Here is a 20,768-nt window from a genome sequence, read left to right on the forward strand (position 1 = left end):
TTCTTAAAAATTGGCATAACACTATTATTATTATATACTATCATGATTATACTACTATTATTGTTATATACAATTATTAATTCCATAACAAAATTTGCTGATGACCATGAGTTATTGGATGAACAGTGCACTAATGATGTTACAATACTGGAAAAGTCAGGAGACCATTCAGCTGTTCTTAACCTGTAGGCCATGGAGCATGGAAATTATATGCCTATTTTTGAGGGAAGGGAAGGTCCACAGCTTTTACTAGGTTCGCAACGGAATCCAAGACCCAGAGACAGTTAAGAACCACTGCTACAGGGAGAAGAGCAGAGAATTGGGGATCGCACTGCCTTGTTTTCAAATACTTGCTCCAAGCTTACTAAATTGCATGATATGCCTTCTCCCTGAGCCTCAGTTTCCTTATTTGTAAAATGAGGATAATAATACCCAAGTCATACGGTTGTTGTGAGGGTTAAATGAAATTCCCTACATTAATTGCTTGAACAGAGTAGGCACTCAAGAAATGTTAATCCCCTTGCTCCTGCCACAATATATATAACACAGTAGGGACATTTTTTTTTTAATTTTTTTTTCAACGTTTATTTATTTTTTGGGACAGAGAGCGACAGAGCATAAACGGGGGAGGGGCAGAGAGAGAGGGGGAGACACAGAATCGGAAGCAGGCTCCAGGCTCTGAGCCATCAGCCCAGAGCCCGATGCGGGGCTCGAACTCACGGACCGCGAGATCGTGACCTGGCTGAAGTCGGACGCTCAACCGACTGCACCACCCAGGCGCCCCAAGGGACATTTAAACTACAGGTGGATAAGGGGCGCCTGGATGGCTCAGTCAGTTAAGCATCCGACTCTTGATCTCGGTTCAGGTGATCTCACTCTTTGGGAGTTCAAGCTCCACTTTGGGCTTTGTGTTGACAGCATGGAACCTGCTTGGGATTCACTGTCTCCCTCTCTTTCAAAAATAAATAAACACTACAAATAAAATAGAGGCGCCTGAGTGGCTCAGTCAGTTAAGTGTCTGACTTCAGCTCAGGTCATGATCTCCCAGCTCAAGTTGGTTTGAGCCCCTCATCAGGCTCTGTGCTGACAGCTCAGAGCCTGAAGCCTGCTCCGGATTCTGTGTCTCCCTCTCTTTCTGCCCCTCCGCCGCTGGTTCTCTCTCTCTCTCTCTGAAAAATAAATGAACATTAAAAAAATTTTTTGGTTGATGGGAGAGGGGAAAGTGGGTGATGGGCACTGAGGAGGGCACCTGTTGGGATGAGCACTGGGCATTGTATGGAAACCAATTTGACAATAAATTATATTTAATATAAATAAATAAATAAATAAATAAATAAATAATTTTTAAAACTCTGAAAAAAAATTTTAATAAAATAAATTACAGGTGGGCGTACCATTTATAATGGAACATATACCCTGGATAAATACACTTTCTTCAAAGATATTCTACCTAATGCTCAGACCTGGATTCCAAAACTGATGTTACATTTCCACACACACACACACACACACACAAATTATTCAGTTGGTGCAAAAAAAAAAAAAAAAAAAGTTTCCCAAATCTGGGCACACACATATGCATACACGCTATTCGTAAAGATGAAATTATTCAAATACCACGCTCCGTGCTGGCATGTTCAGTTTCAATTCTGAGCATTGATTACCATAAGACCTCGGCTGAGAAACCTCTTGAATCCAGCAAGAGATCTGACCCGCTTGGGTGGCCTATGAAGAAGCTTTTGGCAAGACAGGGAGGCTTCGCTATTCCTACTGCTTCATGAGGAAGCCTCGAAGGGGTTAAAGTGGAAGGCTTGCACAAACTTTGCCTCTCCGCTTCTCCCTTATCTCCTCCCTCTCGGGCTCTGCTCTCCGCACGGCTAAGGCAGAGCAGAGCTGAATCACACTACCTTTCCCCGCATCCTCTAAACTGTTGCCTGCGAAAGAGGGACCGGGGACTGAACTGTTCAGACTGCTTCCATCCAAGGGTTCCGGACGGTATACACGCATCCAAGCAGACACTTCTCTTGGCTCTTTTGGAGTTTAAAAGGCGCAGGCATCCGGCACTGCGGCTGTAAGTGGCAACTGGCGTTTCAAGTAACTAATCCAAGGTGCTTTCCTGTGTCGGCGCCGGCAAGGTCGGACTCTTTGGGAGGACGAGAGAGAAAGCATACTTTGCGCGCACACTGTCCTGCTTCTCTGGCAAACTGAGGCTTTCGTTCTGTTTTCCAGATTTGCCAGAGATGTTCCTGAACAAGTTGCCTGGCGGTGCAAGCTTCAAAAGGGATACTTAAATGGCCAGCCCCATTTCGTCCCGTAAGCCAGGAAAGGTAAGAGAGATTTGGAAATCTTATGATGTTATTTGTTATTCATGGTGAACTGAGCGGCATTATCTTATTTATGGGCATTATCTTATTTATGGGCAGGTGTGACGAGTAGGCACCGTCTGCAGCAGGAGAGACAGCAACTCTCACTTGAGAAAGCTTATTACCTAATGGCTCTAGCCGGTGAAGCTTTTGCTGCTCAAATTGTTTTTCCATAGGCTGATGTGAAACCAGATACTCTAAGAGCCTCTACCTCCCTTAGTTATCTCTCCCCCACACGGGGCGGATAAATACAAACGGGACCGGTTAACCCCTGCAAGCCGTTGCAATGGATAGTTTCGACTTTCTCTGGCCGAAGAAATACCAATCTGATTTGGGTGGTCCAGGCAGAACTTTGTTGCTCCTAATTCGAAACAAGCTTCGCCCAAGGGATCCCTTTCAGGATTGATGGATGGAAAGCCCCACATTCCCTTCATGATCTGGGTGTGTTCATTATTTTACTTCTGTGAAGGTGTATGTATTATGCTGATGTCGAACACTATTACCCAGTACTTGGCAGTTTGAGGCTCATCACCAAAACAGAACGAGTGGTTTGTTGTTGTTGTTGTTTTTTTTAACTACCGAGAGAGTTCTATTTACCAAATTGATGACAACACATGCAGTGAGAAAACCAAAGGTGTATTTGCATCTCTTGTGGGTATTTTGATTTACATTAGAAGTGAAGGAAAGCAGATGTTCAGGCTAATGTTGGACATTGGACCATTATTAAATTAATCCCTTTCCCTCTGCGGTTCCCCCAAACTCCCCTCCCCATTTCTTTTCTTCCTCCCTCCTTTCACAATGTTTTCCTGCTTCCCTATTTTTATCTCTACTTCTTTTTTTAAGTTTTTATTTATTTATTTATTTATTTATTTGGGGAGTTGGGCAGACAGGGAGGGAGGGAGAGAATCCTAAGCAGGCTCTGCACTGTCAGCACGGAGCCCGACGTGGGGCTCGAACCCACAAACCGTGAGATCGTGACCTGAGCGGAAACCAAGTCGGACACTCAACCGACTGAGCCACCCAGTTGCCCCTGTCTGTACATCTTACTCACTCATTCTTTCTTTCCTGTTATTCACACAACCCTCATCTTCTTCCTCCTCACATTTCCTTCCTTTCCTCCTCTCACTTTCTCTCTATCCCCCCTTCCTCCCCGCTGCCCCCCGAATTCCTTACCCTTTTCCTATCCCCCACTCTCCTCCTTATCCCTGCATAGCTTTCAACCACTCTTACAAAAACTAGAGACTAATTCTTATTTTATAAGTTTCCCGGAAAGGATTGTGCGATACTCAAATTGTATAAGGGTCTTTCCATGAAAATTGGATCCTTCAGAATCAACAGAATTTCAATATCTTTTAAAATCGCGTGGGGCCTTTTCTTCCCAAATGGTGCAGGGCTTTTAGCAGAGCAATCACATTCTCCATGCAACTCATTAGTGCGTTAGCAAAGAGAGCTCTGGCAATCCTGTTCAGAAAGCTTTTATGAGAAGTTGTCACAGATGCAGGACCAGAGTAACAAAGAGGATTCCTCAATACCTAACTTTTCCTTTACTCACTTCACAATCCTTAATGGGTTTCAGAAATTTAATCAATAGACCTCTCTGAATTCACCAGGGTGTTTGGTCTCCTGCAGACTATAGAGGTTTCAAGAATATGTGATTAGTTGATCTTCCAAACCCTCAAATGGGATGTGTAAAGAAACTGAGAACTGTACATGAGATCACTGTTCTCCACAACTTCTCCAAGCTTCACAGAATTCTAATATTTAATAAATATTCGCACCTCAGGAAGATTCGGGGTCGAAGGGTCGGAGGAGGCAGACAATGTATTGTCAATTGTGACTGAAAAGCCTCTATAGACAAAATTAAACTTTCTAAAATTTCAGGCGGCAATCCCACCCCATGTAGTTTTCCTTTCAAATCATGTAACTGATCGTAACTCAAGAGCAAAGTTTCTGACAACGTGATTATTTCTTAATTCCAGACTATAACCGGGAGTCTAGTTTCCTTTGCACAACGAGATATGGAGAGTGGGGAAGAGGAATGAAAAGAAAAGGGAGTTTCGGACTCTTCCCCAAAGTATATTAGCAATGAGAACAAAGAGAAGACTATGCTTCTCTTCCAGCTGTCAGTGCTAAGTGCATTTCCTCCTGTCCATGCATTTATTCACTAATTATCGAACAGCTACTGTGAGCAAGGTTAAGGGATAGAATGTTGAAAAAGATCCTCAAGGGGTTTATAAATTGTGATTTGGGGGGAAACACAGGAAATAGATATTTGTAACGTGAGGCAAATGTAACCTCTCTGGGAGAGATACAAAGCATGTGGGAATTAGGATTTGGATGGGGAAATTACGGTCAGTTTCATGAGCCGAACCATGGGGGATGGTAGCATTTGCCCAAACAGAGAAATGTGAAGATGAAAGGAACTGGTCAAATAAAAACATGGAGGCAGGGAAGTAGATGACAGTGAACATTACAGCTTAGTTGGAAAGGAGGGTACTGGAAGGATGTAGGTCAGCCAGGACCCGGGCATTGCCGGCCTTGAATGCCAAGCTAAGGAGAATGGAGGAAAGTCCCAAAGCAATTAGGATCCTCAAAGGCAATATGCGGGCTTCCAAAACTTTACTCCTTTTTCATTCTATTTGAGTAGGTGTGAATAAATCATATAGCTTGACACTTTTTTTACGAAGTTAAAAATAAAACTAAGCAACATATTGCTTAGGCATAGGTGTGTGTGTGTGTGTGTGTGTGTGTGTGTGTGTAAATAAAAGCAAGGTAATGACTCACAAAATTCAGAGTATTGATTGTTTGGGAGGATGAGTAGGTAGCAGGATGAGATGGGGTGGAGCATAGGTAGATGTCCAAAGAAATTATTAGTTGTTCTCAATCTTGAAGTAGGTGAGTGTTTTTCACAGGTGTTTGTCCATCAGCTTATTAAATAAGCAAATAAAAGAGGCCCTGGAGGCGCCTGAGTGGCTGAGTCGGTTAAGTATCTGACTTCAGCTCAGGTCATGATCTCTTGGTTCATGAGTTTGAGCCCCGCATCGGGCTTTCTGCTGTCAGCACAGAGCCTGCTTTGGATCCTCTGTCCCCGTCTCTCTCTGCCCCTCCCCTGCTGGTGCTCTCTCTCTGTCTCTCTCAAAATAAATAAATAAACTTTTAAAATTTTTCAAAAAAATTACACCCATGATGGCAATATGCCATAAACCAAGGAGTATGACTTATCCAAACCTGTACTTGAGTCACTCCAATGTCAAAGAGGCATCTCGCACTTGACTTGCACTAGCAGTGAGTGAGTTATCTTCCTTCCACTTCTCTCTTGGAGGGCAGGTGAAAAAGTGATGCCTCTGTCTGGGCTGCCCAGGACTGTCAGAGTCCTGAACCTCAAGTGCTCTCTCGAGTTTGTAGAGTGGTGTTTCTCAGCCCCGGCTGCGTATCAAAATCACCTGTAGAGCTTTAAGCATTACAGATGTTCATGCCCCCACGCGGACCTACTGAATCAGAGCTTCTGGAGGGAGGACCCAGGTACATACATTTTCAAAAAGCTTTTTATAAGCGATCCTGAGGGCAGCAGGAACTAGAAACCATTCCTTGCAGAGTGTGCTTAGAAATTCTAAGTGGCTAGCTTGTCACAAAGGACAGATTTCAGGGTCCTATCGATACCCAGAGATTCTGATCTAAAAAGCAAGGGAAAGGACCTGGAAGTCTGCACTTGTAGTAAGCATCTCCAGGTGAGTCTGATGAAGGGACTTCCTGGGACCACACTGAGAAACATTGCCCCAAAGGTTCCAAAACACTAGGGACTCTGGGTGATTACTCTGTATACTCGTTTCCTAGGGCTGCCATAAACAAACTACCACAAACTAGGTGGCTTCAAACAACAGCAGTGTATTCTCTTAGGTCTGGAGGCTAGAAGTCTGAAATCAGGGCATCAGCAGGGCCACGTTCTCTCTGCAATCTGTAGGGTAAAGTCTTTCCTTGGCTCTTCTAGTTTCTGGGGTTTGCTGGCAATCCCTGGCAATCCTTGGCTTGGAGATGCAGCACTCCAATCTCTGTTTCTGTCTTCCCTTCTTTTCTTTTTTTTTTTTTAGTGTTAATTTATTTTTGAGAGAGAGAGAGAGCGAGCAGGGGAGTGGCAGAGAGAGAGGGAGACACAGAATCCAAAGTAGGCTCCAGGCTCTGAGCCATCAGCACAGAGCTGACATGAGGCTTGAATTCATGAACCTCGAGATCGTGACCTGAGCCGAAGTCAGACGTTTAACCGACTGAGCCACCCAGGCGCCCCTCTCTCTTCCCTTCTGATAAGGACACCAGTCATATGTGATTAGGGCTAACTTAATGACCTCATTTTAACTGGAGCACATCTACAAAGACCCTATTTCCAAATGAGGTCACATTCACAGGTACCAGGTGGTAGGATATCAACATATCTTTGGAGGAGACACAGTTCACCCCATAACACTGTTTTAAATAGTTTTTTTCTTTTTTATTAAAAAAAATTTTTTTAGCATTTACTTATTTCTGAGAGAGAGAGAGAGAGAGAGAAGACACAGAATCCGAAGCAGGCTCCAGGATCCAAGCTGTCAGCACAGAGTCTGACGCGGGGCTTGAACTCACACACCATGAGATCGTGACCTGAGCCAAAGTTGAATGCTTAACCAATTGATCCACCCAGGTGACCCTTAAATATATGTATTTTTTTAAGTAGGGCCCCAGGGGCGCCTGGGTGGTTCAGGTGATTAAGCATCCGAATTCAGCTCAGGTCATGATCTCACAGTTCTTGAGTTCGAGCCCTGCACCGGACTCTGTGCTGACAGCTGGGAGCCTGGAGCCTGCTTCAGATCTGTCTCTCCCTCTCTCTTTGCCCCTCCCCTGCTCACTTACACTCTGTCTCTGTCTCTGTCTCTGTCTCTCTCTCTCAAAAGTAAATACGCGTTAAAAATTTAAAAATAAATAAATAAATAAAGTAGAGCCCAAACCACCAATGAGACTGATTAGCTATGTTCTTTGGCTCGGATATCTGGAGAAAAAGACCTACACTTAGTTGCCTTTCAAAGCTCAGTGTACAAAGAATCACTTGAAAAGCTTGGGCCCGAGATTCATATTCCTGGGTCTTGATCCAAGATACCAGAATTCAGGATAAAGGATATGTACTGTGATACTGTGATTGTCTTTTCTACTTATTAGTGGATCAGAAATCAAAAGAAACGTACCTTTACGTTGCGCAAACGTGTCTCCTCGACCACTGCTCCAAAGACAGTAGAAGGATACCCTGTCTCTTTGCTCATGTTTCTTGTGAGCCAGGTGGCCCTGCATGGGCGGTAGGGCAGTGGGTAGGCAGACTGAGACTCATCCAGATTCCAGAAAGTATAGTAATGTGGACTAGTAAATATAAAGTTTAAGTGCTTCCAGGCTGGGGGCAAAATTCAAGACTATTGGAAGGGTAATGTGATTGTTGGAGCTGTTTCTATTTACTCTTCTTCGGTATGTTGACAAGAGACAGAACTAGGCTACACTGTCAGCTCTCTGTTACCAGCACGCAAAGAAGTTTGATGGGTGATGGAGGTTTATTTTGTTTATTTTAGTCACCCAGACTCAGAATTCATGTTCACGACAGCAAGCCAAATCATTTTTGGAAGACTTCGACAGTAAATAGTTGACCCCATTTACACACTGGAATGTTTTCGCCAAGAAAGACAAGGTTCTGTCTTTGCCAGTAATCGAAGATACAGTTATTTGCTCGGGAGCAGACACGCCCTCTTGATCCCTTCAGATCTACAAATAGTGAAAAAATAGTATATCCTCCGTCCACGGACCTAAAGGAGAGAGAAAGGCCATAAAAACAAAATTGGGGGAGGCCTGCACTCCTAAAAATTCCATGATTTGTTAAAGCGACCCACGGCACTGGGACCTAGAGTTTGAAAAAATGAATCCTTAGATTTAGGTCTTCGTTATTTTATTTTATTTTTTTTAAGTAGGCTTTGTGCCCAACGCGGGGCTCGAACTCATGACCCAAAGATCAAGAGTCGCACGCTTTACCGACTGAGCCAGCCAGGTGCCCCTAGGCCCCCTTTATTTTAATGCTGGGGTTTCTTGGGTAAGCCAGAGCAGCAGTTCTCATCCTGGCTACACTTGACAGCCATTTGTGAGCTTTTAAAAAATACCAGTGTTTGGGGCATCCGGGTGGCTCAGCTGGTTAAGTGTCACACTCTTGATCTCGGCTCGGGTCATGATCTCACGGTTTGCGGGTTTGAGCCCACATCGGGCTCTGTGCTGGCAGGGCAGAGCCTGCTTGGGATTCTCTCTCTCTCTCTGCCCCTCCCCCACTTGCGCTGTCTCTGTCTCTTTCAAAATAAATAAATAAACTTAACAAAACATACCAGTGTTTGGACCCCACCTCAGACCGATAAAATCTGACTCTCTAGAGTGCTTTCCAGGCCCCTACTGTGGAGATTATGGTTTAGAAAGTCGATGTTGGGGCCCTTGGTCTATACTTTATTATCTCAGGTAAATCTTAGGATCAATTAGTTTGGAAAACACTCTCCTAATCTAGCCTAGTTATTAGTTGCTGTTCAGTGATCCGAATTTTTCTTTTCTTTAATAGCCATGTACCACATAGAAAGAAGCATTCAAATTGAAAACTCAGAATATCCTTTTAAAACGAATTTGCCGTTTCGCAAACGTTTTGCAATATATCCGTTAATTTGTCTTTCAAAAGAAATTGCCATCTGTTTCTCTTAGATACCTGAATCTTTTATTTCTGTTTTTGATTTTCAGGAATATAAATCTGTTGAAGAATCTTAAGAGTCAAATCTTCTGAGCCTAGACATACTGCTGTCAGCATCTCTTGAGACCTCCTCCTTCTGAGAATTCCCAGGTCTGACCACACTTTCCCTCCAGCCTACAGTGAGGGACGTCAACACACATCCTCTAGACTTCCAGCCCCCGAGCTGTGGCAGCTGGGGCAGGAATCTTACAAGCTCCATCCTTAGGGGAGATTCAGAAAGACAAGAAGGGTGAAAAGTCAGATATGCTGAGTCTGAAACATACAAAAGCCTTTAGAACGGCTCCTCACAGAAGAACCCAAATAAATCCACATAATTAGTGCGCATATTTAGATGAGCTATACATAAAACAGAAAGCCTTTCTCCCTCTATCAAAACAGAGTAAAAAGTCTGATTTAATACCCAGAGATTCTTGTCCCCATGCCAGTATTATAAAGCAGTTTCGCCGCATTTGTTTCAATCTGTGTTAAGAGTAGGACTGTGGAAAATAAAAGACTTATTTGTATATTATTTTTTTAATGATTAAGAATTTCCGATGAAACCTGTGTAAGAGAGGGGTGCTGTGCTGGAGGACAGAGTGTGGCAATTGCCAAATTAGAACATCACCATTTTCTTGCCTGTGCGCTAGTGACGGGGTCCGGGTCGTGATTGCTTTGCATGAGATTGTTAGAACACCTCCAGGATACGCAGAGACAGTCTATGTGGCTGTGGAATGCCTCGAGGGCAATAGAAAGCAAATAGAAGCAGGTACCGACTGAAGTCTTGAGTGATGACGGAGGTGCATTTCAAGTACCATGGAAATCTCACTGGCCGCGCCCATTTCCCCACCCTGGCCACAGAGGTTGATAACACTTCCGATAAGTATTCCAACCTCTACATGTATGTGGGCTTATTCCTGAGCCTCCTAGCCATTCTCCTCATCCTGCTCTTCACCATGCTCCTTCGGCTCAAACATGTCATCTCACCCATCACTTCCGAGAGCACAGAAAGCGTTCCTCAATTCACAGATGTAGAGATGCAGAGTCGGATCCCCACTCCTTAAAGCCGGGATGAACGTGAGCTTTAGTGGATCTCAGTGAACCCTTCTATGGTGATGTCCAGGAAAGTTTCTTTTGTTGCATGTGGCTTCCCATGGAGGGAATCAACAAGTTGTTTATTTATTTAACAAGTTGTTCATGTATTTTGTGTGTGTGTGTGTGTGTGTGTGTTCTTCTTGATCTTGATTCTGTTTGTGGGCTATCTAAGAGGCTTAAGACTCACTCTTTGCCAGAAATAAAGGAAATGGCAGCTGGTTGGGAGGGCAGGTTTCCATAGTAACCAAAGAGAGCCTGGGCCGTGAGCAAACCTCAGACCACAGAAATTCATATGCAGCTATTGTAAAATTCACAGGATCCCTGGAAGCTCCAAGAACAAGAAAAATCAGCTCTCGAAGGGGCTGATTGTTCAAAGAGGGTCCCCCCCCCCCAGTAAGGGACAAGTTTTAATTTAGCACTTACCCTAAAGAGTCGCCTCTGCTGACATGAAGGTAAATCATGTCAGAGGTTAATGGAAAGGACCACGAACCCTTTCCCAAAGGAGCCGTGATTTTATCATCTAAGGTCAAAGGGTTTGTCCCAAATGAAAGAAGAAATTTAAAGAAACTGTCTCAGTTTAAAGAGCAAGTGCACAGAAAGTAGTTTCTAGTCAGCAAATTCACCTAGAGAGGGGAAATGTGCATTTTATATCTGTGTTATTACTATTACTGGACTCTTAAAAACTCAGATAATGGCAGATGTATTACAAAAATCCAGAATGACGAGCTTCTCCCAAACCAAGGGAAGATTGAGTCAAAATGTGCTCATGACAATGAATCTTGCATTATACGTGCAAATTCTTTACCTTTTTCTCCCTCCCCATCACGCTCCTGAAGAGTTGCACACAAACATGAGCTTTGTTTAAAGATGGCCTTGGCAAAAAAGACTCAGCTATCCTTTAAAGCAGGAAGGAAATAATCTTGGTATTCTGTCATTGAATGATTGTGGCTTTGGACAAACCATTCAAGCTTCTGGGTGCCAGCTTTTTCTTTCTGAAAAATGATCAGAGAGCTATTTAGTTATCACTGGACTCCTTTTAGATCTGAGGGTAAGAAAAAGACAAGGGAGGAAAGGAGTAAACACCACCCCCCTACAAATCCTTATTAAGATCAATGTCCTCAACTGTCACATTTGTCTTTCCCAGAAAATGTTTCCCTTCCTGATCCCGGCCAAAAGATGACATGGTTCGCTTATTACCTATGAGAGAAATATATTTTTAAAAATCCCATTCTCATAAGTAGCCTGGTATGCCAGGAGTGAGGGAAGAATTTGATTTTTGGCAAAATGAACGTTCCAAAAGGGAACCCGGAGGAGGTGAGTACTGTTCACAAATCACAAATTAGAAGGCCGGTCATATACTTGCCACCCAAAAGCTAATACACGTGTGTTAAATTCTACCTGCTTAAAAACAAACAAAAGTCTACCTGCTTCAAAAACAATCGGTTCTCACTTGCACCTAAAAGATGGTCACCAAATTTCACAGGGTGCTGCCTCGGGAACTGCAGTGGTGGGAAGAGAAATGGTATGGATGTTAGCTTAACGCCACCTCTACCAGGCATGCAGCTGTCACTAATCTGTTACCAATTTAGATTGGCCCCTTTACTCTGATCTAAATCTAGCCTGGTGGTGAAATTCCCAAGTGCTTTCCACTTTTATACACAGTCATTTGCCAATACTCCTCTCTCCAAGGGGCTGCAAGGTGTGGAATCCCCACACGCAGAGCTAAACTTAGCGGCAAAGGCTGACTCTGGCGCACCTGATACAACAGCGGATCGTAAGAGCAGGTGCATTCTGCACCATTCAGAAGAGATGAGCAGGTAGGCTCAGACTCAGGGCGTACACTTCCCTCTGGGCCTTTTATTTTCCAAAACGCATGGTGACTTTTATGTTATTGCGTCTGGTGGTTCGAGTTGTGTCTTTACTCAACACCCGGACTCCATGTCCTCCGTAAGGTTTTAGTTCTTTGGCAGCCTTCCACGCGCACTTCATCGAAGGCTGGCAGCGTACCCCACAACTTCTTAAGGACACACATATCCCCTCGCTCCAGGCACCCCCTTTTGTGCTCACAGTATTTGAATGCACTTTACAGTTAAGAAGTCCGTGGCTGGATACATGAAAGAACCGATTATGCTTTCGACAGCGATGAATAGCGAGATTACCCAGTGCCTTGTTGCCAGATTTGATGAACAGACTACGCATCTATTCCTGCCCACCTGACCTCCCCAGCCTGCATGTCCAGACTTTAACACCTCTTCTTTAGTCACTGGCTTGGAGCAAGAGTCCTGATTTATGATTAGGTGACTCACCTGGAAAACAAGCACCCTCTTTCATCACAACTACCCCATGGGATCCAGATCTTTACTGAGCATTAACCAAAGCACACAGCACAGTTGCACTAAAATAGCAGCATGACCCCCGCCCCCCGCCACAAGTTCCAGTGATGACACAAATGGAGATGCATTTAAGCAGACGTGTTGTTGTGGTGACTCACATGGTATTTAATCTTTAGGAAAATAAACTGAAGGTTTTCATCGTAGCAAACTGACTATAAAGAAAAGAATTTTTCCACTTCTATTAAATTATATTCTCTCCCTCAGTATATTAATTAACGTATATTACTGCTCGAAGAGTCAGCTAGAGCACTCCATGGGCATCATTTGAATTTATCCATCTATCCACAATGCTGACTTGGCAATTCCTTCCCCCTTCCCCACTCTCCAAAAACTGCACGGTAGCCTAAATGTATATAAGCAGGTTATTTCTATGTAGATGTACTCTGTTCTAAGATGAAAGACTGATGCTTCATTTATTATTTATTTATTTATTTATTATTTATTATTATTACTTATTATTATGCTGACCCATATGAAATTGCCGTTTCCATATGTCAAAAAGTGTTCGGATATCAGCCATTTCATGTAACTCAACCTAATAAAAAGACTCACGACATGAATTTTCTAAATGGTAACCTCTCCTAATATGTTTAAAAATAATTGGGGCGCCTGGGTGGCTCAGTCGGTTAAGCATCCGACTTCGGCTCAGGTCATGATCTCGCGGCCCGTGAGTTCGAGCCCCGAGTCAGGCTCTGTGCTGACAGCTCAGAGCCTGGAGCCTGTTTCAGATTCTGTGTCTCCCTCTCTCTCTGACCCTCCCCTGTTCATGCTGTCTCTCCCTGTCTCAAAAATAAATAAACGTTAAAAAAATTTTTTTTTAATAAAAATAAAAATAATTAAATTTCTGGGGTGCCTGGCTCAGCTGGTTAAGCGTCCAACTTTTGATCTCAACTCAGGTCATGATTTCACGGTCGTAAGATTGAGCCCCGTGTAGGGCTCTATGCCCAGCGTGCTTAAGATTCTCTCTTCCTCTCTCTCTGCCCCTCCCCCTCTCATGCTCTCTCTCTCTCTCTCTCTCTCTCTCTCTCCCTCTCTCTCTCTCTCTCAAAAAATTAAATCAATTTCTAAAAATGTACTTTGCATACATTTCAGAATCGTGGGTTGTATCAAACAAGGCATATTGTAAAAGGCTTCTGTATTATGTATTAGGCAGGGAATCTTAAGGTTAATCAAGTAAAGATGGGCTCATCAAGCCTTATCTTTCCATCCATGCCAAATCTGAAGCTTTGGACTCACAACTGAGTTTCACTGCTGCAGACCCCAACGAACTTACTAAGTAGGTGAAAAGGAGTCCACCTAATGCAATTAAATGGTTATATTTAGTAATACATTTTACTCACCTGCATTTGTGCTGAAGGAACAACTTTTTTTTAACAAAATGAAGACTTGTGTGAAAGAAAAAAATTGGGTTTCTTCTGTTTGAAGCTGTCAATATTTGAAAGAGATTCATATTGTATAAAAACAGAAGTATAATATTTCAATGACTATTTAGCATGTCATTTTTGATCCCTGGAGAATAAACTGGTTTGCTGATAACAAGTATCTATTGTCTGAAGAATGTAAAAGCACATTAGTCTCTTCATCCCATTATAAATGGTAACAACTGCCAATGTGTGGGATTCATAACTTTGAGGTGTCATTGTTTCTTCCAATTCCCCCATTTCCCAGCCTTTATTTTCTTCCGACTTACAAACTGATTGATGCGTTTGTTTCTGTAGTAGTCAGATGTGCAAAATGGACAATGGGATTTCAGCCACCGGTGCAGGTGACCTGGGGTAAGTGTGCCATAAGGCATCTAAAGTGTCAGTATCTTTCAACATGTCCTGCGCCTCGTAGGGCATTTTTTAAACCTATCTTTCCTTTTGTGCTTTCTTTATTTGAGCCTCACAGCGACCCTGTGAGTAACTGAGTGGAGGTATTATAGCCTGTTGTACGTGGGCACAGAGGTGACGGAGGCATTCGTGGTTACACACAGGCTGAGTCAAGACTACCCTGCCAGTCTTTGGACGCCTGGTTTAGTACTCATCCCGCCGTGCTTTGCTTCCGAGCCCTGAATAGCTGTTTCAAAGCTATCCATTCTCCAGTATTCCCAGTTCTGCCAGCAACAGTTGAGCTCTATAGATGATCAACTCCCTGTACCCAAATTCAAAACAAATTAAGCAGAATTCTTCATCTCTTCAATTTTAGCGCCACGGCGAGGCATATTCAAAGACTGTAGGAAAGTTTACACAAAGGCAGTTTTAATTGACATGAATGAAGGGAGGATGCAGAAATACGGATGAACTATCACCCGCCATGCAAATCCCAATCCTCTGATGGTTTGACTGAATGTTCCCAGTCCATGCCAGACCCTCATATGCGTGATTATCTCTCCCCTCATCCCTAGAAACGAGGACACTTCCTCTTAGGTAAAAATCGTGTACTTTGTACAAATTGTATAGTGTTCTAAGTGTACACAGCAGTTCCTTTTGTGCTCTGTAATAAATTCAATGACATTAAAAGGGAGAAAATTACTGGCTAATGAAGCTTCTGCCACCCTCAGAGAACGAATTGCTATGCCCGCAGGAAAAGGAGACAAAACTATGGAACACGTATACAGTAGGAAAAGGAAGTGCACATATTAAACGCAGGTGAGATTTTGAAAAATAGCTTGAGCAGTTCCAGGTATTGCAATTCATGTTCACATCAAGTATTTATTGATTACATCATACATAAACATGGAAGACAATGAAAGAGACCGCACCATACACTGGGCTAGGTTCTGTGGGGACCTAAAGTTTGCAGTCAAGAAGCTCACAATCTGGCAAAGATGGTAAGTACCTAAATCCGTCCATTCATTTACCCATTCAATATCCAACATGTATTCAGCACCTACTGCGTGTACAGAGAACACAAGGCACAGTCTATGCCTGGGTGAAGGTAATAGCCTACTGGGATAGACATCGGCAATCGGATAATTACGAGAATACTGCACCACAAAGGAGAAGTACAGGGTGCTTGGGTACACACAGAGTAGCCGAGATGCCGCCTTGCCAGGCCTAGAGTGTCAAGGAAGACTTTACTGAGGAGATAACAACCTAAGCTAAAATCTAGCAGATGTGTACAAGGAGAGACTAGGGCAAGCGTTCCACAGAGAGAGCAGCGTGTGCCAAGATTCTGAAATCAAATAAACCTGTCACACTTGGAGAAGCATTGCGAGTGAGGAGAAGTCTCCTGAAGGCCGGAAAGGTTTGCAGGGACAAGCACATGCAGGGCCTTGTGGACAATGCTATAGGTTTTTTCCTTTATTTTCAGCATGGAGAAGAAGAGACTTCTGGCAGCATCGTGGAGGAGAGACTAAAGAGTGACAAAAGTGGATGCGGGGAGACCGCATGAGAGGCTGTGGCAGTGGTTCAGGAGAAGGGTGGTAATCCCTTAGACTTGCCATCAAGTGGTAGTAGGTAGGGATAAACAGAAGTGAATAGCTTTGAGATATATTTAGAAGATAAAATCAGCATTACTTGGAGAAGAATTGCATAAGCGGTAACTGGGGTAATTAAGAAGGAAGAGTCTAGAATGACCTACTGGTTTGTGGTTTGATCAGGATCTTGTGCCTTCATTCACTGACATACAGAACACTGGAGGATAATCGTATCAAGGGAGATATGAATTTGGTTTAGGACATGTTTAGCTTGATGTACCTTTGAGACATCTATATGCAATATTCAATAAGCAGTTGAATATATGGGTCTGGAGCTCACATGAGGGATTAGGGCTGAAGACAGAAATTTCAGAGGTGTTAATGGATGAGATTTCCCAGGGAGGGGTTGTAGAATAGACCAAAGAAAGAATGACAATAATGTAACCGAGAATATGCCCAAATATGCTCCTCCCTGCTTTGGGATGATTAACTACTTGTCAGGCAGGTTGGGAAAGAAGATTAGGTTTAAGGGTTTTCAAACTTAGATTTCCCAGAGACACTTGGGAGCAGAAGAAGTAGAGAGAGGGTCAGAGCCAAAGTCCTTTGGGGAGAGGGAAGATTTCAGCCTGAGGAGACCAAAGTCAAGCACTAAGTACAAAGGTTAGGAGCAGGCCCATCGATAAGAAGGAAATAGAGCCAAGAGTCAGAAGCCAGAAACCAATGGAGCAGTGTAGGTACAGGTATAGAATGGTACAAAGAGTAGTGAAAAAGGGTGGGTTGTCAAATACAAGTATAAGATCGTGTTGGTCATGGTCCTGGCAGGAAGCCAGGAAGCAGGAAGCAGGAAGCAGACAGCATTCTCAAATAAAGAAACTTTAAAGGAGGGACTATCTATACAGGGGAGGGTAGGATCAAGGGCCAACAACAGATGGCAGAGCACCCAAGGACTGACAGAAGCAGAAGGCCACTCCTAGGCTTGCAGGGGGGAAGGGGAGGTCATCGCGATTGGAATCTGGCATGCCATGTAGCCACGAGGAAGAAGCTATCAACCTATGACCCTAGATATAAAGAGGCAAAGCCAGTAGGGGGCTGGAGAATTAAATATCCCACTTTCTCCTTCCCCTTCCATTCTGCTGGTACAGACTGAATCTACCTAGGAGCCAGAGGGCAAGCAAGTCCAGGTGATGCAGTTTATAGAGACCAGCCTCCCGAGCAAAGAGCAAAGAGGAGAAGCCCTGTCCCAATGGATGTGGAGAAGACAGGGAATATCCAGCACAGAAGTAAAGAGGCATGTTGGGATGCCTTAAAGATCTGACTGGGGGGTTACTGAATAGGACTGTACCAAAAAGAGATAAAACAAGCTACAGATTTTCAAAGGGGTTGTGTCATTCACTCCAATCAGAAAAGCCAAAGCCGTTCTAGCTTTCAAATGGAGAGAATTTCATACAAGGACTTGATAACACATGTGATGGGCGAAAAATGGGGAGAGCATAACAACCTACGGATTAGCAGAAGCAGAAAGCTACCACCAGTCCTAGGGTTGAAGAAACAATGGGAAGAAGAGATGCCACCAGAGCCCAGAAGCTGGGACCCTCTTTGGTCCCTAGAATTCTGGCACCTTATCAGAAAGGGCTCTTTGGCAGGAGCTACAGCCATGGAGGAGAAAGATTTTGAGCCATTTTTGGAAACGCATGTTGTGGTTGATTAATGTCTTTTAAGGTGAAAAGGATAATGGAAGCATGAGTGCCACACATCTTTCATTGTGGACATACGTATATTTCCTTATACCATGGCTGTGTAGCATGGATATACAAAACGTTACCATAAGAGCTGCTGGGAGCAGTATTCTTCTTGTGAAGAAAACTATCTTTATCTGGCAAAACACTTATAATAGGCTATCTTAATTGTGGAAAGACAACCCTCAGAGTATAGCTGGTTTGGGCTAGAAGCAAGAAATAGATGGGTAAACTGTGACGTAAGAAATGAACGTGTATTTGCGCGGTTGTTGGGCATGAAACAGACATGACAGGTAAAAAATACAAAGTCGGGGCCCCTGGGTGGCTCAGTCGGTGAAGCATCCTACGCTTGGTTTTGGCGCAAGTCATGATCTTGCGGTTCGTGAGCCCCGTGTCAGGCTCTGTGCTGACAGAGTGGAGCCTGCTTGGGATTCTCTCTCCTTCTCTCTCTCTGCCCCTCCCATGCTCATGCTCGCACTCGTTCTCTCAAAATAAATAAATAAACTTAAAAAGAAAAAACAAAGTAGACAGGGGACTTGGCAACATGGCAGGAGGCTAGGAGCCAAGCAAGAGAGATAACCAATGAAGATTCTTCCCTTAGAAGAACTCTAAGGGAACCATTGCTGTTAATGGTTAATGTTCAATTTTAAGGCTTTTGCTCTGATGCCCTAAAATGTAACCCTCCTCCATGCCTCCAAACCTTCGTTAAAGTCTGCCACCCATGCTGCCTGGAAATATCCATACTTTGGTATGTGAAGGGACCATAGTGGTGTCTTACATGGTGCCATGGTACAGAAAATGGACTACAAGCATGGAAGGCAAAAACAAAGAACAAAAATGGTGAATTTGGTAAAAGCAGAAACTTGGATACAAAGGTTAATAAGAGAAATAGAAGACTTTTTTTTTTACCCCAAACCTTAGATACCAAAACTCATCAGATGCCAGGAGACCAGCTAATTACACATATAAATCAAGTCCTTCAAAATTTAATATTTCAGACTGCTAGACTGTCCAATACTTGTTCACCAGTCTAATAAATATGTAGGTGATGCTGAAATCTGGTAGCTAATTTTAACATATTTATACTCCAGAGTTCTGACTTGTGAGTAGAGAATGTTCTGGAGAATAAGAGACATTGATTTCAAACCTTTGAAGAATCGTCCCATTGAAGTCATAGAGACCTAATGTGTGTTGTTTGAAAGGGCAGAACTAGGACTCACAAATAGAGTTTAAAGGGAGTGGAGTTTAAAAAAGTGAAATACAAAAATAAAGGCAGTAGGGTTCACAGGCAAAGAATATTAGCTTATTGTGTTCCTATAAATGGAGATTCCCCAAAATACAGCAGGGTACTGGTGTGTGTGTATGTGTGTGAGTGTGTGTGTGTGTGTGTGTGTTTTGTAGAGAAGGATATTAATTGAAAGAGTTCAAGAAGGCTGATGACCATATCAGAGATAATGATAACAATCACTAACATATTTTGAAGACTTATTCTATGTTAAGCTATATGCTTAATATTCTACATGCATTCTTATTTAAACAACAAAACCCACAAAGTAGATATCATTATTATCTTCATTTTACCCATAAGAATAGTGAAGCTTACAAGGGATAAATAACTTGCCCCAGGTCACACAGCTAATAAATAACACAGAGCTGAGATTCTAACCCAATGTCAACTGACCCCAGAAGCCATCTGCTACCATTATGCTCTACTGCCTACCTAATGCTACAGAAGCAATTCATATATTGGCTAGGAAGACGGCCTGAGGGGCTTCTAATTGTGAGATTCTATATGTGTGCATGTATATAAATAGGTATATACAATATATGAGCTCAGCATGTATGTGCGTGTGTGTACATCTTTACATGGAACACTAGGGAAAGACACTCTTTAATCCATGGAATAGAGGAGTAAAAGACGGTCCTCTCAAAAGAAAAAATCAACATAAATCAACATCGATACGGGGAAGAGGCTTGTAAAATTTTGGTTGACGAGACATGGGAAGTGACCAGGTCCTGTGAAGCTGACCAAGGTTGAGCTAGATAGCCTGGGAACCATGACTGGAATGTAAAGAAACATGAACTACTTCAGTTGTAATGTAACTGGACCATCTGTGATGTTGAATCACAAAAAGAAAGATCTACATGGCATTTAGAGAAAAAGGACACAAAGAATTAATCGGTCATTGTTTACGACCCAGCACTAGCCATACTATTCTCAACTTGGTATTCACTATTATAATGTATGATTTCATTTGCTTCACTACATAGGTATGTATCCATATGATATGAATGTTGTTTTGCAATGCCTGCTTTTAAGCTTAATATAAACATATCATAGGGGAGCCTGGGTGGCTCAGTCGGTTAGGCATCAGACTCTCACAGTTCGTGGGATCGAGCCCCGTGCTGACAGCTTGGGATTTTTCTCTCTCCCTGTCTCGTGGCCCTCCCCTGCTCATGCTCTTTCTGTATCTCAAAAATAAATAAATAAACTTTAAATATATATGTGTGTGTGTGTGTGTGTGTGTGCGTGTGTGTGTGTCTGTGTGTGTCATAATGTACATATCCTTCTGCAACTTATGATGATGATGATGTTTATTAGGTTTGTGATATTATTAATTTTCACTATTGTATTCCATTGTATAAACATACAGTAGTTCCCCCTTATCCACAGTTTTGCTTTCTGCAGTTTCAGTTACCCATGGCCAACTGCGGTCCAGAAGCAGGGAATCCTTTTTTTGATGTATCATCAGAAGTCTAACACTACATCGCAATGCCTATATCATTCACCTCACTTCATCTCATCACATAGGCATTTTATCATCCCGCATTATCACAAGAGGAAGGATGAATACAGTCCAATAATATATTTTGAGAGAAAGAGAGAGAGAGACCACATTCACATAGCTTTTATCACAGTGTTACAATTGTTCTGTTTCATTATTATTGTTGTTTATCTCTTACTATGCCTAATTTATACATTAAACTGTGTCATAGGTATGCATGTACAGGAAAAGACAT

The 20,768-nt window shown here is 42.9% G+C and overlaps 1 protein-coding gene across 2 annotated transcripts; it reads left to right on the plus strand.

Moving 5' to 3' along the window:
* The first annotated feature begins 1,675 nt into the window (after positions 1 to 1,675).
* Positions 1,676 to 13,287, plus strand: SERTM2 (serine rich and transmembrane domain containing 2). Of its 2 annotated transcripts, none has more exons than XM_045051055.1 (3): positions 1,676 to 2,135; positions 2,230 to 2,327; positions 9,138 to 13,287. In XM_045051055.1, exon 3 carries the CDS (start codon positions 9,915 to 9,917, stop codon positions 10,185 to 10,187), a length of 273 nt encoding a protein of 90 aa, XP_044906990.1. In that variant the 5' UTR covers positions 1,676 to 2,135; positions 2,230 to 2,327; positions 9,138 to 9,914; the 3' UTR covers positions 10,188 to 13,287. The 2 variants fall into 2 exon arrangements, with proteins under 2 accessions (XP_044906990.1, XP_023104999.1); XM_023249231.2 differs by having other exon boundaries at positions 1,686 to 2,071.
* The last annotated feature ends 7,481 nt before the right edge of the window (positions 13,288 to 20,768 follow it).

This window comes from Felis catus, chromosome X (assembly GCF_018350175.1).
Source record: "Felis catus isolate Fca126 chromosome X, F.catus_Fca126_mat1.0, whole genome shotgun sequence".
Lineage (NCBI taxonomy): Eukaryota > Metazoa > Chordata > Mammalia > Carnivora > Felidae > Felis > Felis catus.

Excerpts from the sequence above, each read along its gene's own strand:
- SERTM2 (XM_045051055.1), top strand. The coding sequence starts at position 9,915 with ATGACGGAGGTGCATTTCAAGTACCATGGAAATCTCACTGGCCGCGCC.